At 37.6% G+C, this 21,458-nt stretch overlaps 1 protein-coding gene across 8 annotated transcripts in view; it reads left to right on the forward strand.

Annotated features, from left to right (window-relative positions):
- Nucleotides 1-21,458, forward strand: part of CNKSR2 (connector enhancer of kinase suppressor of Ras 2) — a 274,913-nt gene that overhangs the window by 190,695 nt on the left and 62,760 nt on the right. For all 8 annotated transcript variants that reach the window (XM_072744442.1, XM_025997461.2, XM_072744443.1 and 5 more), the window contains one exon: nucleotides 21,380-21,428. In XM_072744442.1, coding sequence (XP_072600543.1) covers nucleotides 21,380-21,428 — 49 coding nt within the window. The remainder of the gene's footprint in view (nucleotides 1-21,379; nucleotides 21,429-21,458) is intronic.

Genomic DNA, 21,458 nt, shown 5'->3' on the forward strand with positions numbered 1-21,458 from the left:
ATGGCTTATTGATTTATTCTTCAGTTCATATATTCAGTGAATGCATATGTTGTAGCAGGTTTGATTTTTTAATGAAATAACATGCTCAGAATTGATGGAGAATAATAATTAGCTGGTTAATCATCTATAATAATAAATATTAGGTGGATAGCTATAAAATTCAACATTAAAAATAGGATTTTTAATATATTCATGAGCATCTCTTCCTAGACTTGGAGCACGGTGCTTGAGGTAAAAATGAGAACACATAGTTAGCATATGGAGAGAAAGACACACCAAGAGCTCCAATGTAAATTGATTGTTGTGATGGGTAGGTGCAAGAAGTATAGGAGGAACATGGGAGAGGAGGGCCTTAGCTTTCTGGGGAAGTAAGAAGAAGCTTAGAATGGGGAGTATTTGAGTGAAGAGTGAAAGATAAGTAGCAGTATTTGGGGGGGAAGGTATATGGAAGTGTACCACAAATGTATGAGAATATGGTATGTTCCAGGGACTTCATGTTGCTCAGAATTGCCAGTTCATTCAAAATAGAGGGAAAACACATGAGGATGGGGGGGTAGATGGGCCTAGAGAGGTAGGCAGGGCTTAGATCAGGAGTTGTTTTTTTTTTTTTTTTAAGTTTTTTTTTTTTAATTTTTTATTTATTTATGATAGTCACAGAGAGAGAGAGAGAGAGGCAGAGACACAGGCGGAGGGAGAAGCAGGCTCCATGCACCGGGAGCCCGATGTGGGATTCGATCCCGGGTCTCCAGGATCGCGCCCTGGGCCAAAGGCAGGCGCCCAACCGCTGCGCCACCCAGGGATCCCAGATCAGGAGTTTTATAAGAAAATACTTAGGCTAATTATTGCAGTGATCAAAAAAAAAAAAAAACTACTGAAGAACTTTGAGCTGGGGATTCAAATGATGAGATTGGCTTGTTGGATCTCTCTGTTGCAGAGTACTGGGGAAGAGGTAGGAGGCCAAAGTCAGAGCCATTACGCCCAGGCCAGGCAGATGATAAGAAACTAGGACAGTGACAGTATGGAGGCTGAGAATCTTGTTAGCCAGAACATTCAGTTGATGAAATCAACCCATTGTATGCCATTTTGTTGAAAAGGGAATTTATCATGCCAATGGAATGAACTATGGCTTCTTACTAGGAACCCTTAAAAAACATGCATTACAAGTTCTAAAGTAATGTGAACAACTGTGCTTGGTGGTCAGAGTATCAAAAAATTTCAATCTGTCAATGCAGTGGAAGGTATACCATCTAAGGATACAAAATGTGAGAGATTTAGTAACTTATACTTGAGTTACTTTTCCGAGCCAGTCTTTTAAATCATCTGCTTACTTCCTCTAGAGCTCTCTCATAAAACCAGAGTATAGAAAAATCTTTTCATTCATCTGGGTTAAAGAGAGCAATTAGCACTTCTAGCTGCTCCTTCTCTACCCACCCCCCAGCCTCTTCCTCTCTAAGAGAATAGTGCCCATATGAAAACCTGCTCCCCTAAGTGACTGACAAATCCAGTGACGATATTTGCCACAGCCATTTGTAGTCGGTCTGAAATCAGTATTCTCAGCTGTATGAAGGGGGTCACTTTTGCTGTCACTAGTCAGAAATTCCATCTGAATATTGAGTTCCCTATAGAATCTGGTGCTCCAGTCCTAAGTAATGTTGTCCGAACAAAGACCTAAACATGAGACAGCTGGTCTGTTTAAGAGGGAACTTCCCAGGGCTGGAAAAGGAAGAAGAGGCCACTTCACCCAGAGCATGTAAACTATTAAAGAGTTTAGATTTATCCTAAGAGGAGCAGTAAGCCATTGAAAGCACATTTAAACACTCAGCCTTTGCCATCCTGTCAAGCACATCTTGATAGGAGTATACTGTTTGAGGAAGGCAAATAGATGAATATTGTGGATTTTGAGCTATTAATTTATGGAAGATAGTAAAAGGTGAATCAAACTGATAATCAGGAATATCCTGAATATTGAATATTGTAGAGGAGTATAAACTGTTACCACTTCTCTGAAGGGCATTATTTAGTTATATGTATCAAGAACCAGGTGTAGTAACTTCACTTCTAGAAGTTTATTCTAAGAAAGATATCAGTCTACTTTTGACTCCTACTTTTATGTTACCTGAGTCTGTAAGAAGGTGATATTTATTCCAACTACCTTTTGACAAAGGAACAGGGTATAGTAAGGAATATTGTTAATTTTGGGGGAGGGGGAAGTCTTCTCATGTAACACTGACTCTAGGATTAGTAGGCTTGACACTTCTAACTCTATTCTCAGGTTTAAAAGAAGCTAAATAATTGTTAGCCCCAAAGTGCATGCCTAACCAATGTTCAAAAAAAACAAAACCTGTATTAGTGGTGTTTTCATTAGGCTCTCAGTTCCCCTGAGGACCTTATAAGGCTCGCACTAATTTAGTACCTTCACAGTTATCAAGAGAGCTTCCACATTTGTTCATTTGTTACGTCTTTCAACTTCACAATAACCACATTGGCAAATGGCAAAACTCAGAAAGGTTAAATGATTTATTTACCCAAAGCTGTGTTGCCAAAAAGTGTGAGAGTAAGGACTAGAGATCCCAGATCACCTACTTCAGTGGTGTTTGCACACTCTCCCCTGCTTTTCTGTGCATGGAAGGCATTCCTTACACAAATGAATTTATGCTTTAACGACCAATTGCGTGAATTTTGAAAAAAGCTTCACTTTAAGAAACATGTGCCTTCATATGTTGATTTTAATAACATTTTCAGTATCTGGATTGACTTGTACCCAGATTTCTCTTTTGCTCTGTGTTACTATTTTTCATTAAGTTCAGGAAAACATACAGATCTGCTGCTGTTATAAAGCACAAGTAGTTATTTGGCATAATCTATTGCTGAGACTATAGATCATTGTAGTTAAAATTGTCTGGACCTTGGAGGCAAAACAACATATGCTTAAAGTATTGCTTTTTATATTTCACAGGAATTCTTGGTTTTTTAATCTGTTTATGCACACCTATTTAAAAATTAAAGGATTTTTCCTTTCGTTAAATTGCCTGGAAACACAAGATCAATATCAATATTTAATCACTTTCATGAGGAACCACTAATCATTCTTACTAATTATTCCTTTGGATAACACAGCCATTTTTAATGAACTAGGGCTTAAGTGGAAGAGGGCTCTAAAGATTTGAGTCCTGAGTGTCGTAGGCTGCTATCTCTGCTGTGATATACTAGCTCCCTGTGGTCTGATTTCACATTTAGACAAAATCTAGTTGAATTTAATAGTAGGATTATATCAACATTAAATACCTTGTAAAGAACTTACCAAAAAAATGTAGTCTATGTGGTGGGGGTTGGGGAGGGGTGGAGAAGAGAGGTTCCCCATAAGCAGACCTAGATTATAATCCCCATTGGTCTATTTTGGAAAGCAGCCCAATAAAAATACACAAAGCAAAGCAAATACAGTTTGATCTCACTGTTTGACTCATTCCTCTTAGCAGTTATAGCAGAAATGTGTATATAATAATAAAGAAGATTGAGAAGTTTATGGTATCATAAAATATACAGTTTTTTATTAGTTCTATGTATTATTCAAGTATATATTTTTTTCTTAAACTTGTCTAACAGGCACTCACTTACTATGTCCTGACTACCCTGGTCATCCACCAGTCTTTGCTACCTCTTTCCTTTTTTGACATGCTGTGCCCTGTACTGAAACTGCTTTTATACCTTTTCCCCCCGGCTGACTCCCATCTAAACCTGAAATTACAGAGGGGCTTTGCCTGATCACTACCCTCTAAACTCAATTCAGCTTCACCTATTATAGCCTCTTAGCACCCTCTATATTTTCTTCAAAACCTTTTTTGATTTATGATTATATACTCATTTATGTGACTATATGCGTGGTGTCTTTCTCCTTTGTACATAGTAGGGAGGGCATGTCTGTGTTCATGACAAGAAAGGGAAGTTTTTCCATCTTGTTCAGCACTATATTTCAATGCGGAATATAGGTATTGTATCTTATAAATGCTCAGTAAACGTGAGACAAATAAATGATTGACTGAATGTGACAAGAACTTCACCGCCTTTCTCAGGCTCTCTCATTTGATGTCCTCAGCCTGCAGACAGCCACCTCCATGTCCTGCCCAACACAAACAGGCCTTCAGTTGGAGTGTATGAATAGTGGAAGTTGCCAGGAACTTATTACCATAGGTTCAGTGTCCCATGTGCCTGTGGAGAGAGCCCTTGGACTCTGAATACCTTGTCATGTTTATCTAGTCCATATTACTAAATCCTGCTTTGCTTTATCGATTAACATTCCATTTCACTCCAACGATTGGAACCCTGCCCTTACTGGCACCTCTGCCAAGGAGCATCTGGCTTGGTTTACTGCTACAGAAGACAGGCCATGTGGAATCTACCTCTGGCTACCCACCCATTTTAGAGTATTGGAAACACCTCGTGACTTACACTTACCATGTTGGGCTTCTTAACAAAGCATGTCCCAGTTTGCACCTTTAATCAGGGTGATTTACAAGACTTCTCTGCTTCACAGGTGCCATTAGGGCAACAGGATTAGCTCTCCCTCAGCCCCCACCCCACCTCCTCTACTCCAGCTCAGAGATTCAGTTCCAGCTTGTTCTTGCTTTCTTCCTATCACTGCCATCTCATTATGGAGGTCACAATATTCTGTCAGCCAAGCATGTTGTGGTATTTTTCAAAAGACTATAACTTTATTTTACCTACTCACTGATTCTCTGTCTGAAAATATAGGAGTCGTTAGCTGGCAAAGCCCTCATCTGACTTTGAGAGCAGAGGAATAAAAGGCAGGCAGCAGTGTGTATATGTGTGTGTGAGAGAGAGACAGACAGACAGACAGAAATTTAAATGTAGTGATAAAAGCCTTTAAATAAAGAATGATTAGATTCAGGGGTTTTTTTCCTTAATAAGATATACATATGACAACTTGCTCTCACATTAAAGCTGCTAAAAAAATCCATAAACAAAATAATAACTTATTTTAAATCTATGTGCTGAGATGCCAAAACAGGTAAAATTTGATTATGGATCCAGGCAACCTGCATGTATACTTCCATAAACTGATTAATGTGATTTTAGATGGCTTATTTAAAACAGATTTCGAGCAGGTGCTCCAAAATCTGGATAATTTCCTAACACTCCAACATTTATATGGTTTGTCTTTGTTTAGGATATAAAAGCAAACACTCAGTTGTTGTTTTATGTCTAATAAATACTTTTAGCCATCCTCATCAACTTGTGAAGGTATTTTTGGTGGAACTCCTGGAAGAAGGAGGTGGGGAGCTGTTAAAAGACATTTTTTTAATTTTACAAGTAGATGAACATTATGCAACAGACATGCTTCTAGGTAATTTACACGTCTTAACTCATTTCATCCTCATAACTGCCCTGTGAAAAAGGTTTTGGCGTTATTCCCATTTTATAGATTAGGAAGCTGAGGCCCTGGATTAAATAAATAATAAGTGATAGAGCTGGGATTTGAAAATTAGCAGCCGGCCTCATAGCATACTGTCTTGCCCCTCAGAAAAACCCACATAATTTAACAGAAACTCTATAGCAATTCTAGTAGTGTTAACCATCTGTAAAGCTCAATCTAAGTGCTATGGAATATATATTAACTAATAATAATATTGGAACTGCTGCTACTAATAGTAGCTGACATTGATTGATTGCTTACTAAGTTCCTGTACTAAGAATTTATACACATTATCTCATTGAATCCTCAAGTTGACCTTGTGAGGTTGCTACTATTATTATTTCTATTTTGCAGAACTGAAACACAGAGTTTACCTCACTTGTCACACAGCTAGAAAACAGCAGACTTGAAACACAAGTGCAACCAGTCTGGCTCCAAATTTCACATTTTTAGATGAATAAAGCCATTTCTACTATGAGTAATATTTTACCATCTATTAGAGAAGACAGCTATTATTTTCATTATGATGCAAAGTATGCTATATTGTCAGGATATAAACATTTATAATTAAATTTATCTGCAGTCATAAAGGTTGGTTTGTCTAATTGCTACCTGACTTGGCTGCATTATTTCAGGATCAATGAAACTGAAATAAAACTAAAGTTTAGTGGCTAAAAAGCCATCTCTGACCCAACAGTTATTTATAATAACCACTTTCTCTGCATTTTGACTTAACCCATCTGGACAACGGCTATAGTACAGTGTGACATGATGTTTCTCTTCACCATGGTATATGCAGACATGTGAGATGTCCATTGTAAACATTATTGTACTCGTATTTTAGATACTCTCTGATTCCTGTGGATGACTTGGTTATTTCTAGAGTGTTAATGTCACAGTTAGTAAAGCCCTGCATACTGTGAAAAGCATTTACTGTTGGGCAATTTTACTAGAGCAGTGATTCTCCATATATAGGCTGTCCATGGCAAAGGGCTCCTAGTGGCTGAGGCTTGATGCACAAATGGAGGTCCTTTCTTTGATTCTTATGGGCAAATAACACATAATTGCACAGACTTCCATTTTCACCTGTGACTAGATATTGCTTAATAATAACATACTACATTATTTTAAAAGGTTACAAATGGAATAATCATAAAACAATGCATTAATAGAATTTACCGAACATTCTAGTTCACTGTTTCTCCAAAAAGCCTGGTATCCATGTAACTAATGGTGCAGTCACACTCTTACTGCACAAGCACAAGTGCAGATGATTCGGGTTCCCACCATTTTCGGGAGGAATGCTGTAATGATATGCCATTAGGATTTGTTTTAAGTTATCTGTAGTTTTCAGTTACTGTTTCTTTTTCATTATAAACTACTGTTAGACTTCATCGCTTTTGGTTTTCATTTGTTTTAGGTTGTTTGCTTTACTATGTAGCATGTTGTGATTTGTATTACTGACAATTTTCTAAAAATGGTATTATGAATCATCCATACTCAACAGTACTTATATAGTCATAAAGCGGAGACCAGTGGTCCATGAGGACTATTGGCATGTCTTAGGGGCCACAATCAAAAACTGCTAAGATGCCCTGCTTCAGACTGAAGCCATTCTTTTCAGTTTCATTTTTGAACAAATAAGGGTTTCATTCTGCTAGTTCCTGGTTAGATAATGGCTGCCAGGAAGCCAAACACAAAATCTGGCTTCATTAGTGAGGCATCATGCAAAACAGGACTCAAAAGAATTGGATTAGGAATTTATTAAGTTGAAATTTATTAAGTTTGAGTCTTATTACAAATTCCTTGTTGCCTTTGAAAAAAATAAAGTAAGACCTAAATTCTGATGAGAGGTCTTTGGCTTGGTTGTTAAGGTCAATATTTAGGGACGTACCTGCCTTGATCAGAGAGGTCAAAGAAGCCCCATTCTCTCGTGTTATAGACCTATGTCTTCCAGCTATATAGCCTCACAAAAAATATCCTCAACTTTTTTTTGGCAGTAGGCCTTTTTAGCTCCCATAATCATATTACCCACATTATTTCACCACCATAACTCATTTAATAAAACATCTCAAGTTTAATAAAACTCCAGGTAAAACTATTTTACCTCAGAACTCTTTAAGGCCTCTTTTGATTGAAGAATTATAATCTATACCAAATTATTTTCTTTGCTCAACTCCTAAAATATATTACCCCCTTGACAGTTTTAGTATCCTGTAATTCCACAATGTAGACCTAATGATTTGCTGCATATACCCAAATGTCATACAAAGATTCCTCTTAACAAACTCCATGTCTGCATCTCATGGCCCATATCTTATGTGAGAATGAAGTTTAGGGCACACTTACTAACTACTATTATGTTCTAGTTTCTTGAAGAAAACTTTTCCAAGAAGAGTGTTAAATTGTTTGCAGCTTCCATGGACTCTTCATTGGCTTTTGGCTTAGACAGCAACTGTCAGTGGGCCAAAGTACACAAACACAACCTAGAATCTCAGTTCTAAATGCTATTGCTAAATCTGATTTTTAACATCTCTGCAAATATCAGGCTAGGCCAAGAACAGGATCCTAATAGACCTGAACCCAAAACCATCTGGAATGTTGAGTAATAGATTCATGTTTCAGTTCCTTTTCTTAATATGTAAATAATTTTTCAAAAGATTTTATTTATTTATTCATGAGAGACACAGAGAGAAAGAGGTAGAGACACAAGCAGAGGAAGAAGCAGGCTTCATGCAAGGAGCCTGATGCGGGACTCGATCCCAGGACCTGGGCTGAAGGCAGACGCTCAACCACTGAGCCACACAGGCATCCCTGTAAATAATTTTAAATTAACTAGATGCAAAGTTTCTTGCTATAAGAAATAGGAGATTAAGTTATCTTCTCATATTTTCTTTTATTGTCATAAATTTGAAGTGGCCTCAGGAGACAGTGGTTCTTGTATCTAACCACCTCTGAATAAAAGGGCTCAGCACTAAAGAAGAGAATTGCCTTTTCTAAGATTCAGATGGCTGAGAATAATGCTGTACTTATAGAACATGAGTCTGGGGGATCCCTGGGTGGCGCAGCGGTTTGGCGCCTGCCTTTGGCCCAGGGCGCGATCCTGGAGACCCGGGATCGAATCCCACATCAGGCTCCCGGTGCATGGAGCCTGCTTCTCCCTCTGCCTGTGTCTCTGCCTCTCTCTCTCTCTCTCTCTGTATGACTATCATAAATAAATAAAAATTAAAAAAAAAAGAACATGAGTCTGAAGCCAGCTGTATGAACCTAGACATATTTCTGAACCTCAATTTCTCATTGGTAAAAAGAGGATAATACTTACCTAACCTAGCTGCTTCACAATTAAATCATACATTGTATATAAAGTTTTTTCCTGTGCTGGGCACATAGGAGATATTCTTAATGTCATAAGGAAAAGAAATTAATTCATCTACATGGAGAGGAATTTACTTCCCGAGGAGCAAATTAGAAAGCTATCTAGGACTAAAACATACATCTTCTTTGGCCATTAATGAGTGTATTAGTCAGGATTCAATCAGTGAAGAAGCGCTAAGTAATGTGGAATAAAGGGCTAGACCCTGCTCAGTTAAGGAGCTGGTTAAGATACCTCAGCAGAGACAGTGGTCCTGAATATCTGGATGTGAAGCCAGGGAGAGAAAGATAAACTAGAACCCATGAGCACAAACTGGAATGTTCCATCCAACATTAAAACAAAGCTGGTGTCTTCCACTGTGGCCATTCACAGGCTCCTGGCCCAGGACCTAGCAGAGCTGAAGTTGTGGATCCAGCCACTGACCCGAACCAACAAGCAGCACAACAAGGACAATGTCTGTGCTCTGCAGCGCTGAGTGATGTGCTGCTCCAGCCTTCAGGGCATAAGGGCTGCTATTTCACTCGTATTCTCCAAAAGTCACACAAATTTATTTGTGGCCAGCCCTAACTAGAACCATACAGAGCAGAGAAGGGAATTCTGAGACACATAGTTCCAGCTTTGCCAGGCTGACACAGTCAGAAGCCACCACATCAAGGTCTCCTTTTCTGTGGCCACTATAGGTGCCTACCAGGTAAAATCTGCTTTGCAAATTCTCTAGTGACAGTCCGCATGAAAATCGGTGGTAAAGTGCAAAATTCTAAATAATCATGAATCTGGAGTGGACTCAAGGCACAGCCCACATCTATGAAGGTATCATCTGTACAGCCCACTGACTTAATTTTCCAAAGCATATATTGGAAAATATTACTTCAAATTGTCATTTATCTATCTTCAATCAAGAGATTGACTAATAGAATCAATAATTTGGATAACATGTCTAATTTACCTAAAGAGGTTTCTACTTAATACAACACATTCACCAACTCCTTAAAGAATTCCTTTCATACTCTGAGGAGGAGTACCACAAGGCCCATATACCTCGATCATGTTACCTTTGCCAGTTTGTTGAACCTCCTTCACGTAGTTGTGTTTTAGCATCACATCCTCATTTTCTATCAGACAGCTGCCATGAGAAACAGCCATATGAAATCCACTTCTTTGTTTGCTATAAAAATAGTTTTAAGGCTATTGTATCTTATATTCCTTTGCGCCCCCCGCCATAGATGTTTTTTAATTAGATAAGAGCTTTGACTCCCTGTGATAATAGTTTATGTGAAGTATCTGATACTGTGTCTGGCACTATGGTACTGCACCGATATTCTTAGTATCTTTCCTCCAACCATACTCCCAAAACGTCCATACCACTGGGGTGAGAACAAACCCAACTGAATCTAGGTGCATTTAAGGCAATCAGTTCTGGAGAAGTGGCAGCACACATCAGGCCCTGAAGAAATCTAATTTTTCATATCTGAGCTTGCATAAAATGCTTTCTTTCTCTTACTCAGTTTTCCCATTTATAAGATGAGCATAGCACTGCAGAGAGAACTCTGGAAAATGCCATCTAAATTGATAGCGTAATGATGATTTGATTCCTGCTGCAAACACAGAATTTAAAAAAAAAAAAACTTCCCATCAAGTCCTTTTTTTCCCTTCTGTTAGATAAAAACAGTTTTGCTTTCTTAGTCTCAAAATCATGTCCTACTACATGGTTTAGAATAGAAGAGAAAGAAGAGTATGATCTTTCTCAAGTATTTTATTATAAAATGAATTGCATATATAGTGACTTTTAAAACTTTCTAAATTTAACTTTTATTTTTATCCACCATCCTCCTTGATTTTCTGATAAGAAAAAAAAATCTCCAGATCAAGAAAACTGCAGCAAAACTAGCAAATGTAGAAACATTTGAAGTGGTTGTCTTGGAGAGTTTGTCTACTCTCTAAAAGCAAAAATCTCAGAATAAGAGCTTAATATAAACATACTCTTAGCCATAAAGGTATTTAGATAAAAGCTAGCACTCTTGAAATGAATTGCACTGACATGGCAAGAATTTCATGACGAGAAAATCTGTACAATATATCAGAGCAACAAACCTAAAAATAAAGGTATCCAGAAAAAGCTGTTAGTTTCATACTCTTCTAAGTAAAGCTAGGAAGTCAATAGCCAGGAAAATTTTTCAATAATTATGATGCAGTTATATCATTGCTGACAGTGTTATCATGCCATATACAGTAGCCTCATTTGAGATTTTTAGGTTTTGTGAATTCTTTATAGAGGTGATTACTTTTATATTATTTATTTCTCCTTTTTTTATATATAATTTATTTCCTTGTCACTGAGTAGTCTTCAGATAGAAAATCTGGTTCTCTCAGTTTTTCCTGATCATAAACATTTCTTTGTCATGAAAGATGGGCAAGCCTACCCTGATTTCTCTAACACCCAGATGTCGACAGTTTGTCAAATAGAAGTGTCAGGAGCAAGAACTGCCCTCGTTCTGCTTTTCACCTGTTTAGACTTTCTGCCTCTGATTCATGCAAAATCTGTGTTAATTGTACACATTAGTCAAGCACCCCAAAATAGCTGTATCTAATATGGCTGGCGATAAGTTACTTCCATACATGGTGGAGCTTAAGTATAAACTTAAGTGCCTTTCAATGAATAATCTAGCATTAAGTGTTAAGACTGACACTGATTATGGATATACATAATTAATAAAACGTCAACAATTGGATGTACATTGGCGACCAGCCATTTTTCCCATTTTTAAGTCAGAATCATGTTAGTGAACTGTGAGATATTCTCAGAGTATCTGGTCCAAATCCCTGATGTTGCAGATGAAGAAATAGAGGTCAAGAGTAATTCAGTGGCTTGACCACAATCACAGAGCTGGAATATAGACTGGAACATGTAGAACTAGAAGTCAGGTCTCTTGATTCCTATCCCAATTGCTGCAGGGGTAAGGTACCAAGCATTCCATCCTTGCTGAAGCATAAGCATTCGAAGTGTGTCACTCCAGCTGACGTGTTGAGAATAAACTGAAGGGGCTGAAGTAAGTGTGAAAGCAAAGAGACAAGATAGGATCTGGTCGATTCCAGTGAGAGATGATAGTGGCTTAGTCCTGGACTCTAAAGTGGAAGTGGAGAAGAGGTTGGACTCTGGATATGTTTTGAAGGGAGAATGGACAGGATGTGCTGACAGATTGCATGTGAGATGTCATAATGCATAGCCTCTGTGTCCTGCACACACAGGTGGTTTAGGAACTGTTTGACTCATGCTTTCAACAGATAATTATATATCAGGTCCTGTGCTAGGAGCTGAGTATAGCGTGGTGAGCTAAAGCAGATGGCTTCTGCCTTTATAGAAATTAATGCAGTAGTTAGAAACCACATCTTGAGAAAGCGAACCAAGTAATTTTAAGGCATTGCATAATAATCAGCAGTGTATCAGGTGAAAAATTGCATAACACAATGAATCAGCTCCAGGAGATTTCTCCTGTGTAAAGAATTAGTGGAGAGGTAGGCTTGCCTTATTTGGATCACTGATTTTCCTCATCAGTATTGACATAGGGTTTTTTAATTGCACTGAGTTCAATTAACACTATTAATAGGTTTGAATAAAATGTGACTGCAGTCCCATCCTTGTCTAACTTGGCTGAGCCTTAGTTTCTATTTCATTTGCAAAATTAAAATGTTAACATGAGAGCTCCTCTCATGAAGATATTATGATTAATGGTCACCCCCCCAAGAAAGAAGAAAAACCCTGCAAATCTCTATTTTAATCCACAGAGCAATATAACTTGCTAATTAAAATAAAATTGACAAAAGCATGAAAATTAGAAATTGGTTAAATGTTTCCAGTTTGAATTATCTCCATTAATAATAAAATGTTACCCTTAGTATCTTTCTGTTTTATAGAATCCTTTCTTTCCACATAGCAATGTACTTATATCACATGTCATGAGAGGTTTTCATAAGTGGAAATCTTCATGTCATAAGCCGTTTTTCTTTACTCTCACACTGTTACTATGACTACAGAGTACTTATTTGGGAGGCAGTATTGCACAGAGCGATTAGAACAGGTTTTGGGATTGACAGACCTGGGATTGAATTTTAATTCTGCCACTATCTCTGTGGTCCTGAGCAAGCTGTTTACACATCCTGTGTCTCAATTTTCTCTTCTTTAAAATGGTATTAATGATAACTACTTTCAAGGTTTATTGTCAGGTTTAAGGTCAATAACTGATATAAAGTCCCTAAGACAGTGTGGACACGGAAGCCCTCAGTAAATGATCATTATTGTGACCAAGAATGCCAGTTCCTGTTTCCCAAGAATGGTGATTCTTTTTTTAAAAAGATTTTCTTTTATTTGAGAGAGAATGAGCAAGAGAGAACAGGTAGGGGGGAGGGGCAGAGAGAGAGGGAGAAGCAGACCCCCTGCTGAACAGGGAGCCCCATGTGGTGCAGAACTCTGAGATCATGACCTGAACCAAAGGCAGACACTTAACTGACTAAGCCACCCATCCAGATGCCGCCCAAGGGTTGTGATTCTTGTTACCCTTCTCAACTACTCACCACTAATCACTCTTCTTCCTACCTTACCACCCCATAGGAAAAGAGATATCACCTAATGGGATCCTGAATAGGATTCAATCATTTCCTTCCTTCAGAATCTGATACATGTGATATTCTTTTGATGAAATGTTGATTCTGCCCAACCTAATGAGTTTGACCTCTAAATTCCACCCCCTAATTACTGCCTTTTTATTCTTTGGATGCTAATTTATTAGCATGCTTATTATTTTGAAAAGCACGCTTATTTTTGAGTGCCTGCAGAAGCATTTTCTGTCAATATAAAGTCAGGTTAACCTTATTGACAGAATCCAGAGCAACCTCACCCCACTGTACCCAGAGACCTCGTGTGCGTCCAAAGTCTCCCCCGTCTCCCATGCAGCAGAATGTGCAAGGCTACCACAAACAGCAAACTTGTTCAATTTATGCCCTTATTTCTTGTAAGTGGAAGATTTCTTGATTTAATATTTAGTCCCATTAGCATCTTACCCCACTTCTTCATATTTAGACTTTTTTTCTGCCAGCAGCAATAATGAGAAAGTAAGGCAAAATGCTTCTCTTTGTGAAATATTTAAATCTTAAAAGCATTTGTTTATTTATTTAAAAATTAAATATGTGAAAGTAGCTATCATTTATCCCGAGTGTTTGAAATTGCTAAGCACCTTCTTTTCTTATGTATAAGAAAATAAGCTATTGGTTTGACTAGTCAGTGCAGAAATGTTGGAACTTTGCAGAAAATTACAGTAAGAGGAAGTTGCTATATTGCAACAAGAGAGTATTTTGATTGCAAATTTTTCCATAAGTGTAGCAATTTGCAACTTGAGAAGAATTTAATAGTAGCTGAGCTTTCAAAATGTAACACAGAACCTGTCATTTTCTTCCACAATTAAAATAAGTGCTTCTGAAAGTTTCAGGATAAGAATGACCCAAATTACCCTCCCCCACACTTCCTCATCCAAAGAGGGGGGAATGGAGTTTGAACAGAACATCTGTGGACAAAATGAAAGATAAATGGTCTTTTCAGGCAAACGTCTGAAAAAGGGATCTTTTATAGCCAAACAGAATACTATTGCATGCATCGCCATGGTTAAGTAGAGGATCAACAATACTTTCATAATGGCCTTTTATTTTAGCACATTCTATTTTTATGGGGAGAATTATGATTTCAACACATCCATTCATAATTCATCATATAATTATTTGCATATTTATCTTTTGACACAGATTTAATGTCCTTTTGCCAGCCATATCTTGAATTCAAATTTAAACCATTAAGTGCACTAAGACTGTCTCAGTGCAAGTAATGCTAAAGGAGAGTGGACAAAAAGGAATATTTCTTATCTACCAAAAGAAACAGCCTACTAAAGTACAGACCTATACATGGATTATTGGAGAAAAGATACCTAGCTTGTTTATCTCCCCTGTGGCAGGACTTCTTCAGGTTAAAACAATCACCTGATTAAGACCACATCCTATGCTCTTTGCTGATGGTTTGCTCAACGTCCATTCACTCAACCAGTATTTATTGAGTACTTCCTCTGTACTAGGCCCTGTTCTAGGCAGAAGATGAAACAGTGCATAAAATAGACAGAATTTCCCTTAATGCCATTTATATTTGGAGGGAAGGCTGAGCAATAAACAAGAAATATAAGTACTTTCAGTAATGCTGAGTGCTAAGGAGAGAAATAAAGCAGAGAAGGGAAACAGGAAGCATTGAGGGCAACGAGAGTAACAATTTTAGATAGGGAAGTCTGGGAAGAGTTTACTAAAAAGAAAGCATTTGAGTAACGATCTGAAGAAGATAAGGGAGTGAGCCCCAACAACATCTGGGCCAAGAACATCTCAGACAAAAGGAACAGCAAGAGTAAAGTCCCTAAGGTGTGACTCTGCTTGGCCTGCTCTAGCTGCAGCATGTGTGACTGGAGCAAAGTTAGCAAAGGTAGGGGGAGCAGGAGGCAGATGGGCCAGGCCATGCAGGTCCTTCGAGAACATTGCAAGGATTTTTGCATTGATTCAAAGTAGAATAAGAAGCCAGTTGAAGTTTTGTGTAGAGGAATAACACGGTTCAAATCATATTTTAACAAGATCACTCTGGCTCTTGTGTTAAAAATAGAGAAGGTAAGAGCAGAGGCAGGGAGGACAATGGGGAAATGGACTTGCTATTTACTAAGGTACAGAAGACCAGGAGAGGAGCAGATTGGCTGATAGGTGGTGGATATCATAAGCTCAGTTTTGTACACGTTAAATTGAGTTAGGAAACCTGCAACTCACACGAGAACTCCTAGCTAACCATATGAAGTGGTACATTACTAAAGATGAGAGTTTGTAGACATTCTTAGGGAGAAAATCCAAAGAACTTTCACCTAGATGCTTACTACAGTAAACAGAAAGTATTAGTGAGGGCATTAAAAGTATTTTATTGAGTGGCGCCTGGGTGGCTCAGTCAGTTAAATGTCTGACTCTTGGTTTCGACTCAGGTCATGATCTCAGGGTCCTAGGATAGAGCCCCATGTCGGACTCCTCACTCAGTGGAGAGTCTGCTTAAGGATTTCTCTGCCTCTCCTTTGCCCCTTCCCCTGATCTTGTGCACAGTCTCTCTCATTCTCTCTCTCTCTCTCTCTCTCTCTCTCTCTCTCTCTCAATAAATAAATAAAAAATATTTTAAAAAGAAAGAGTTTATTGAAAGATAATTTAGGAAATAAGCTAAAAACATAATTTCAAGGCAGTTAATCTTCACAAATGCTTACAAAAGAAATGGGATGTCTGTGTGGCTCAGTGGTTGAGTGTCTGCCTTCAGCTCAGGGCATAATCCCAGGATCCAGGATCAAATCCCACATCAGCCTCCCTGTGAGGAGCCTGCTTTTCCTTCTGCCTATGTCCGCCTCTCTCTCTCTGTGTGTCTCTCATAAATAAATAAATAAAATCATTAAAAACAAAAACAAAACAAATGCTTAGAAAGGAAATCTATTTTTGTGGTCAGTAAGCATTATGAGCTTATGCTTTAAATACACACACACATACACACACACACACACTCACACACTCACCCTACTCCAAACACATAAAAAGTTATAATCATGGTCAAAAGTAAGATCTAGTCCCCAAGGACCAGAAAAAAAGAACAAAATTGCTCAGTGATGAATGAGAACTAAAACCACATACCTGGTAGACTCTGAGTCCAGAAAGACTTAAAAATGGCTGAGAGTCCACTGTAATGGGTATCAGGGAACAAATAGACTGCAGCCATGTCAGGAAACTGAGGACTGACTCATTGAGTGAAAAAAACTGAGAAAGCAAGCAGAGCTTCCTTACCCATGAGTGAGGAGATTAAATAAAAAATCAGCTACTGACCAGAGCTATGACTTGTACATAGGTGATTCTTTCCTTATTAAGTACAAACTATGGAAAATCCACAAAGCACTTAAAATAAATTTTGAAATAATAATGGAATGATTAAGAACAGTGGATATGCAAAAGAGCCAATACCCACTAGACATCCTGGATATGTAAAATATAGTCAGTGAAGTAAATACTCTGTAAATAGGATAAACTTTAGACTGGATGCAATAAGAGAGAGAATTAAAAAATTAGAAGATATCAGAATGAATTTACCTAAAAAGCATTGCAAAAATATAAAGGATAAAAAATATGAAAGATACATGGATGATAAATTGGGGGGTGTCAACATATGTCTAGAGGGGAAAAAGAGATTGGTTAAGAAGACCATTTGAAGACATAGTGCCTGAATATTCAAAATTAAAGAAATAATACCTTCAAGGACAACACAATGAATTTAAAATAGGATTTTTAAAGATTTTATTTATTTATTCATGAGAGACAGAGAGGGAGGCAGAGACATAGGCAGAGGGAGAAGCAGGCTCCTCACAGGGAGCCCGATGTGGGACCCGATCCCAGAACCCCGGCATCACGTCCTGAGGCAAAGACAGTTGCTCAACCACTGAGCCACCCAGGCGTCCCAAAAATAGGATTATTTAAAAGAAATTACAACCTAAACACTTCATGGTACAATTGCAGACTATCAGGGATAAAGATATTTTAAAAGCTACCAAGAGACTAAACATAACTTGTGACAAATGACAGAGTAGCTACAGATGTCTTAAGAGTAGCAATAAATGCCAAAAGAAAATAAAGTAATATATTCAAATTGTTGAGGGAAAATTATTTTCAACTCAATGTTCTATGCCCAGCTAGGCTATTATTTGAGAGTAAAGGATTTTTATATTTTCAAACATAAAAACCTAGAAGGGTTTGCTACTCAATAGACTGTTATGAAAGAACTTCTAAAGAATATACTTCAGAATGAACCTGGAAGAAGGATGATCTGAAGCTAATAAGAAAAATAAAAAAATAAAATATATTGTAAATTCCACTATCATGAGAAAAGCATTCATCATCATGAAAACAAAGATTCCAGGCGTCTTTTTTTTCTTTTTCAGTCATTGCACCTTATATGATCTTCTGTGTTAGCCATTACAGTCATAGGTCTCTTCTTAATGTCTTGCTTACATTAAATTTCTCATGATATCATTAGAATCTGAAAAAAAAGTGATACCAATTAAATATTTGTCACTCAGAATGAATAATTCCATCAGTGCTACTAGAAAAGACTACACAGGATTCTAAATTTGCACTTCAGGAGTACTTAATCACCCCACCACTGATGACATGAGGAAACCTTCACTGTCATTAGCTTATTTATGCATATGAACAATGAATAATTTTAATACAAGTTTGTAAGAACTCTTTTGAATAGGAGGCTTTTTCAGAGGTTCCCAAGATCACCCACATGTTCCATGATTCACTGGAAGGTCTCACAAGACTCCACATGTAGTTCTACCCACAGCTAAGATTTACTGCAGTAACACAGCAAGGAGGTATAGTCAGAGCAGTAAGGAAAAAAGACACCTATGGGATCTGGAGAAATCTTTGTTCAGGCTTCCTCTGCTCTCTCCTTGTGACGGATCATGCAGAGTGCAATTTCACCCAAGCAGCAAAAATGCAGTCACGTGTATAGTGTCTCTGCCCAGGGAAGCCCATTAAAGACTCAGCACCGAAGGCTTTTATTGGATTGGTCATAGAGACATCCTCTGTCTAGCAACTACAAAAATTCTAGATTCCCCAAAGAAAAACAGGTGTTTAGTCCCTGGGTGGGCAAAACAGTCTTGTTGCTTAGTGAAGCTCTCATCAGTATAGGGAACTGCCAGCCGAGTTCCCAGATGGAAGCTGATGTCTAACCTTGCAAGCAGACCCTTCTGAGATAAGAGCCTGAAGCCTGCTGTACTAACTCTCTTCTCAAGAGACCTTTTTCCTTAATTATAGTTTTCACTGCTTTTCCTATTACTTTCAAAAATACATATAATTGACCTTTGAACAACACAAGTTATTCATTTTTATGTGAATTCCATTGTGTCCACTTTTTTTCAATAAATATAATGGAAAAAATTTTAGAGATGGGTGACAATTTGAAAAAAACTCAGACAAACCACATTGCCTAGAAATACTGAAAAAAAGAAAAAGTTGTAAGTATACAGTATATAATACATACAACATACAAAATATATGTTAATCAACTGTTCACATTATCAGTAAGCTTTCTGGTCAACAGTAGGCTATTAGTAAAGCTTTGGAGGAGTCAAAAGTTACAGGGTTGGTGCTCCTAACCCCCAACATTGTAACATTGTTCAAGGCTCAACTGTAGTTCAATTCCTTTTTTTTATTTTAGAAAATGTCATGTCACTCAGAAAAATAAACTCTCTTTTAAGATAATTTCATTGTAATATTTACAAAAGACATCTATGGCTGTGCTTCTTTGAATGTTGGATAAATCTGTATTGTGTGCCTTGGAGTTCTTGGGTTTCAACAATAAGTACACTGATTATACTCTGCAATCACAGTCAGTATGAAAATATATCTATGCATATATCTTTTCTATGAAAAGATAATCTTATTAAAAGAAAGCCTGGAGAACATAAAATATTTTTTGTGTAGATTTTATTTTTTTTTTTTAAAGTTTTGTTTCTTTTTTTTTTTTTAATTTTTATTTATTTATGATAGTCACAGAGAGAGAGAGAGAGAGAGGCAGAGACACAGGCAGAGGGAGAAGCAGGCTCCATGCACTGGGAGCCCGATGTGGGATTCGATCCCGGGTCTCCAGGATCGCGCCCTGGGCCAAAGGCAGGCGCCAAACCGCTGCGCCACCCAGGGATCCCCTTTTGTGTAGATTTTAAAGTAGACCTCCAGGATCTCAGGAACAGTATACAAAAAGTATAGGAGGTACCTTATATAACTCAATTATTTTGAGCTGTCTGTAATACGTATAGTTCCCTAAAAACAAACCACACCCATCTTTGTCATTGTTAAGAATAATGAACTGTAAGATTACAATGAGTACTTGAGGAAACACAAAAGGAAAAAAATCATTTTACAGACAAACACTTTAGGGAAAATAACTATATATAAATTACCTATACTTGAGCACAGCCTGAGTTACTATTTGAGCTCTTTTTTTCAAACAAAGCGCACTCAAGACAATCAACACAGCATAACGGATTTTATCTTTTGTTTTCTCTCCAAAATTGATTATGGATTTCTGTAGCCATGTATCCTGCAAAATTTTGTAAACACACACACACCTCATACAGACATGTTTCTATTGCTTTGAGGACAATTATTTCTTAGTTATACTGTACATGAGCAAATTATTGGATCCTTATCTTTAGGCCTGGTATCCATCCATAATACCATATTCATGAGAATTAAGTAAACCATACACAAAATAAGAAAATTGCTATATTAGTGGAATGTTATTTTATGAACAAAGATACCAAATAAGAAAGTATGTCACAGAATACAAATGTATTTATTGTATGAAACCAAGACCAGCGAATTTTACGTAAACAAAATCCAATTACTCCTTACAGGCATACCTTTGTAAAGAAAAAGAAGATCCTGATACCTAAAATTCATTTTGAAGGAGTATATGTGAATGAAATTGCACATGCTATCTCTGTACCCCGTTAGCTAGCTAATCATGTGAACATAATTAACCTCATTATACCACTGAACGACAAGGTAGCTTAGTAGACTGACTGACTGGAACCAGTGATTTGTAGTCATTGAAAGCTAGACCAGTTGTGGATTTTTCCCTTAAGAGAAAAAGCTAGACCAGTTGTGGATTTTTCCCTTAAGACATTAAGCCTTTCTGATACTTAGTATAGAGCAGACAGATAGACAGGTTTAGCTAGACCAGTATGATAGAGCATGGCTCAGTGTAATGATTATAATGATGTCTCCTGAAAACTGAGTGAGAAAGAAAAAGGCACAAAAGGGTGGTAAGGTCGACAAATTGGATGCTTCCTTGGAGATTTTCTAAAAATGACTAGGTTGAAGCTATTGGGCTACATAAAATGTCAGTAATAGAGGCAGTGGTTGAAGTGTACTTAACAAACCTGGTCATGGGAATAGGGAGCTGAGGAGAAGAGAAATAAAGATCATTGGAGATGATGAACTGAAGAGCCAAGGTACTGACATCACTTATATGAAGATAACTTCCCAGTACTAGTGACAGGAATAGGCATGACAAGAAAATATTCATCCAAGTGCTGTTGGCTTATGGAAAGGGAATGAACTTCACAGTAACAAGTGAGAGTCCTATTTGACTTTGTAAGAATCAAATGACCTATTGCCTGGGAAAGCAATATATATGAGCAATATATATATGTAAAAGCCCTGAGTTTCACCACTGCCCTGATTTCTCTTACTACAAAAGAAAGACAATGATAATATCCTCTCCTGCTTTGTGGGAGATTAGAAAGTTAAGTGACATGATATATATGAATTTGTTTTGAGTCTTTGGAAAAAGAAGATGCTTTCTCTGACCTGGGTTCCGAGTCATTGTTCAGTTCTTGAGAGTTCTGTGCAGCATGCTGGCACTATGGATGGCACCCTGAGTATCAAATAATAATAACCTTCCCTTTCTTTGATTTCAGACATTTCAGCAGTCCTCACTGCAACATAAATCAAAGAAGAAAAACAAAGGTAAGAAAAGGAAAGGAAACGAAATATATA

The sequence above is a fragment of the Vulpes vulpes genome, chromosome X, assembly GCF_048418805.1.
Source record: "Vulpes vulpes isolate BD-2025 chromosome X, VulVul3, whole genome shotgun sequence".
NCBI classification, from domain to species: domain Eukaryota; kingdom Metazoa; phylum Chordata; class Mammalia; order Carnivora; family Canidae; genus Vulpes; species Vulpes vulpes.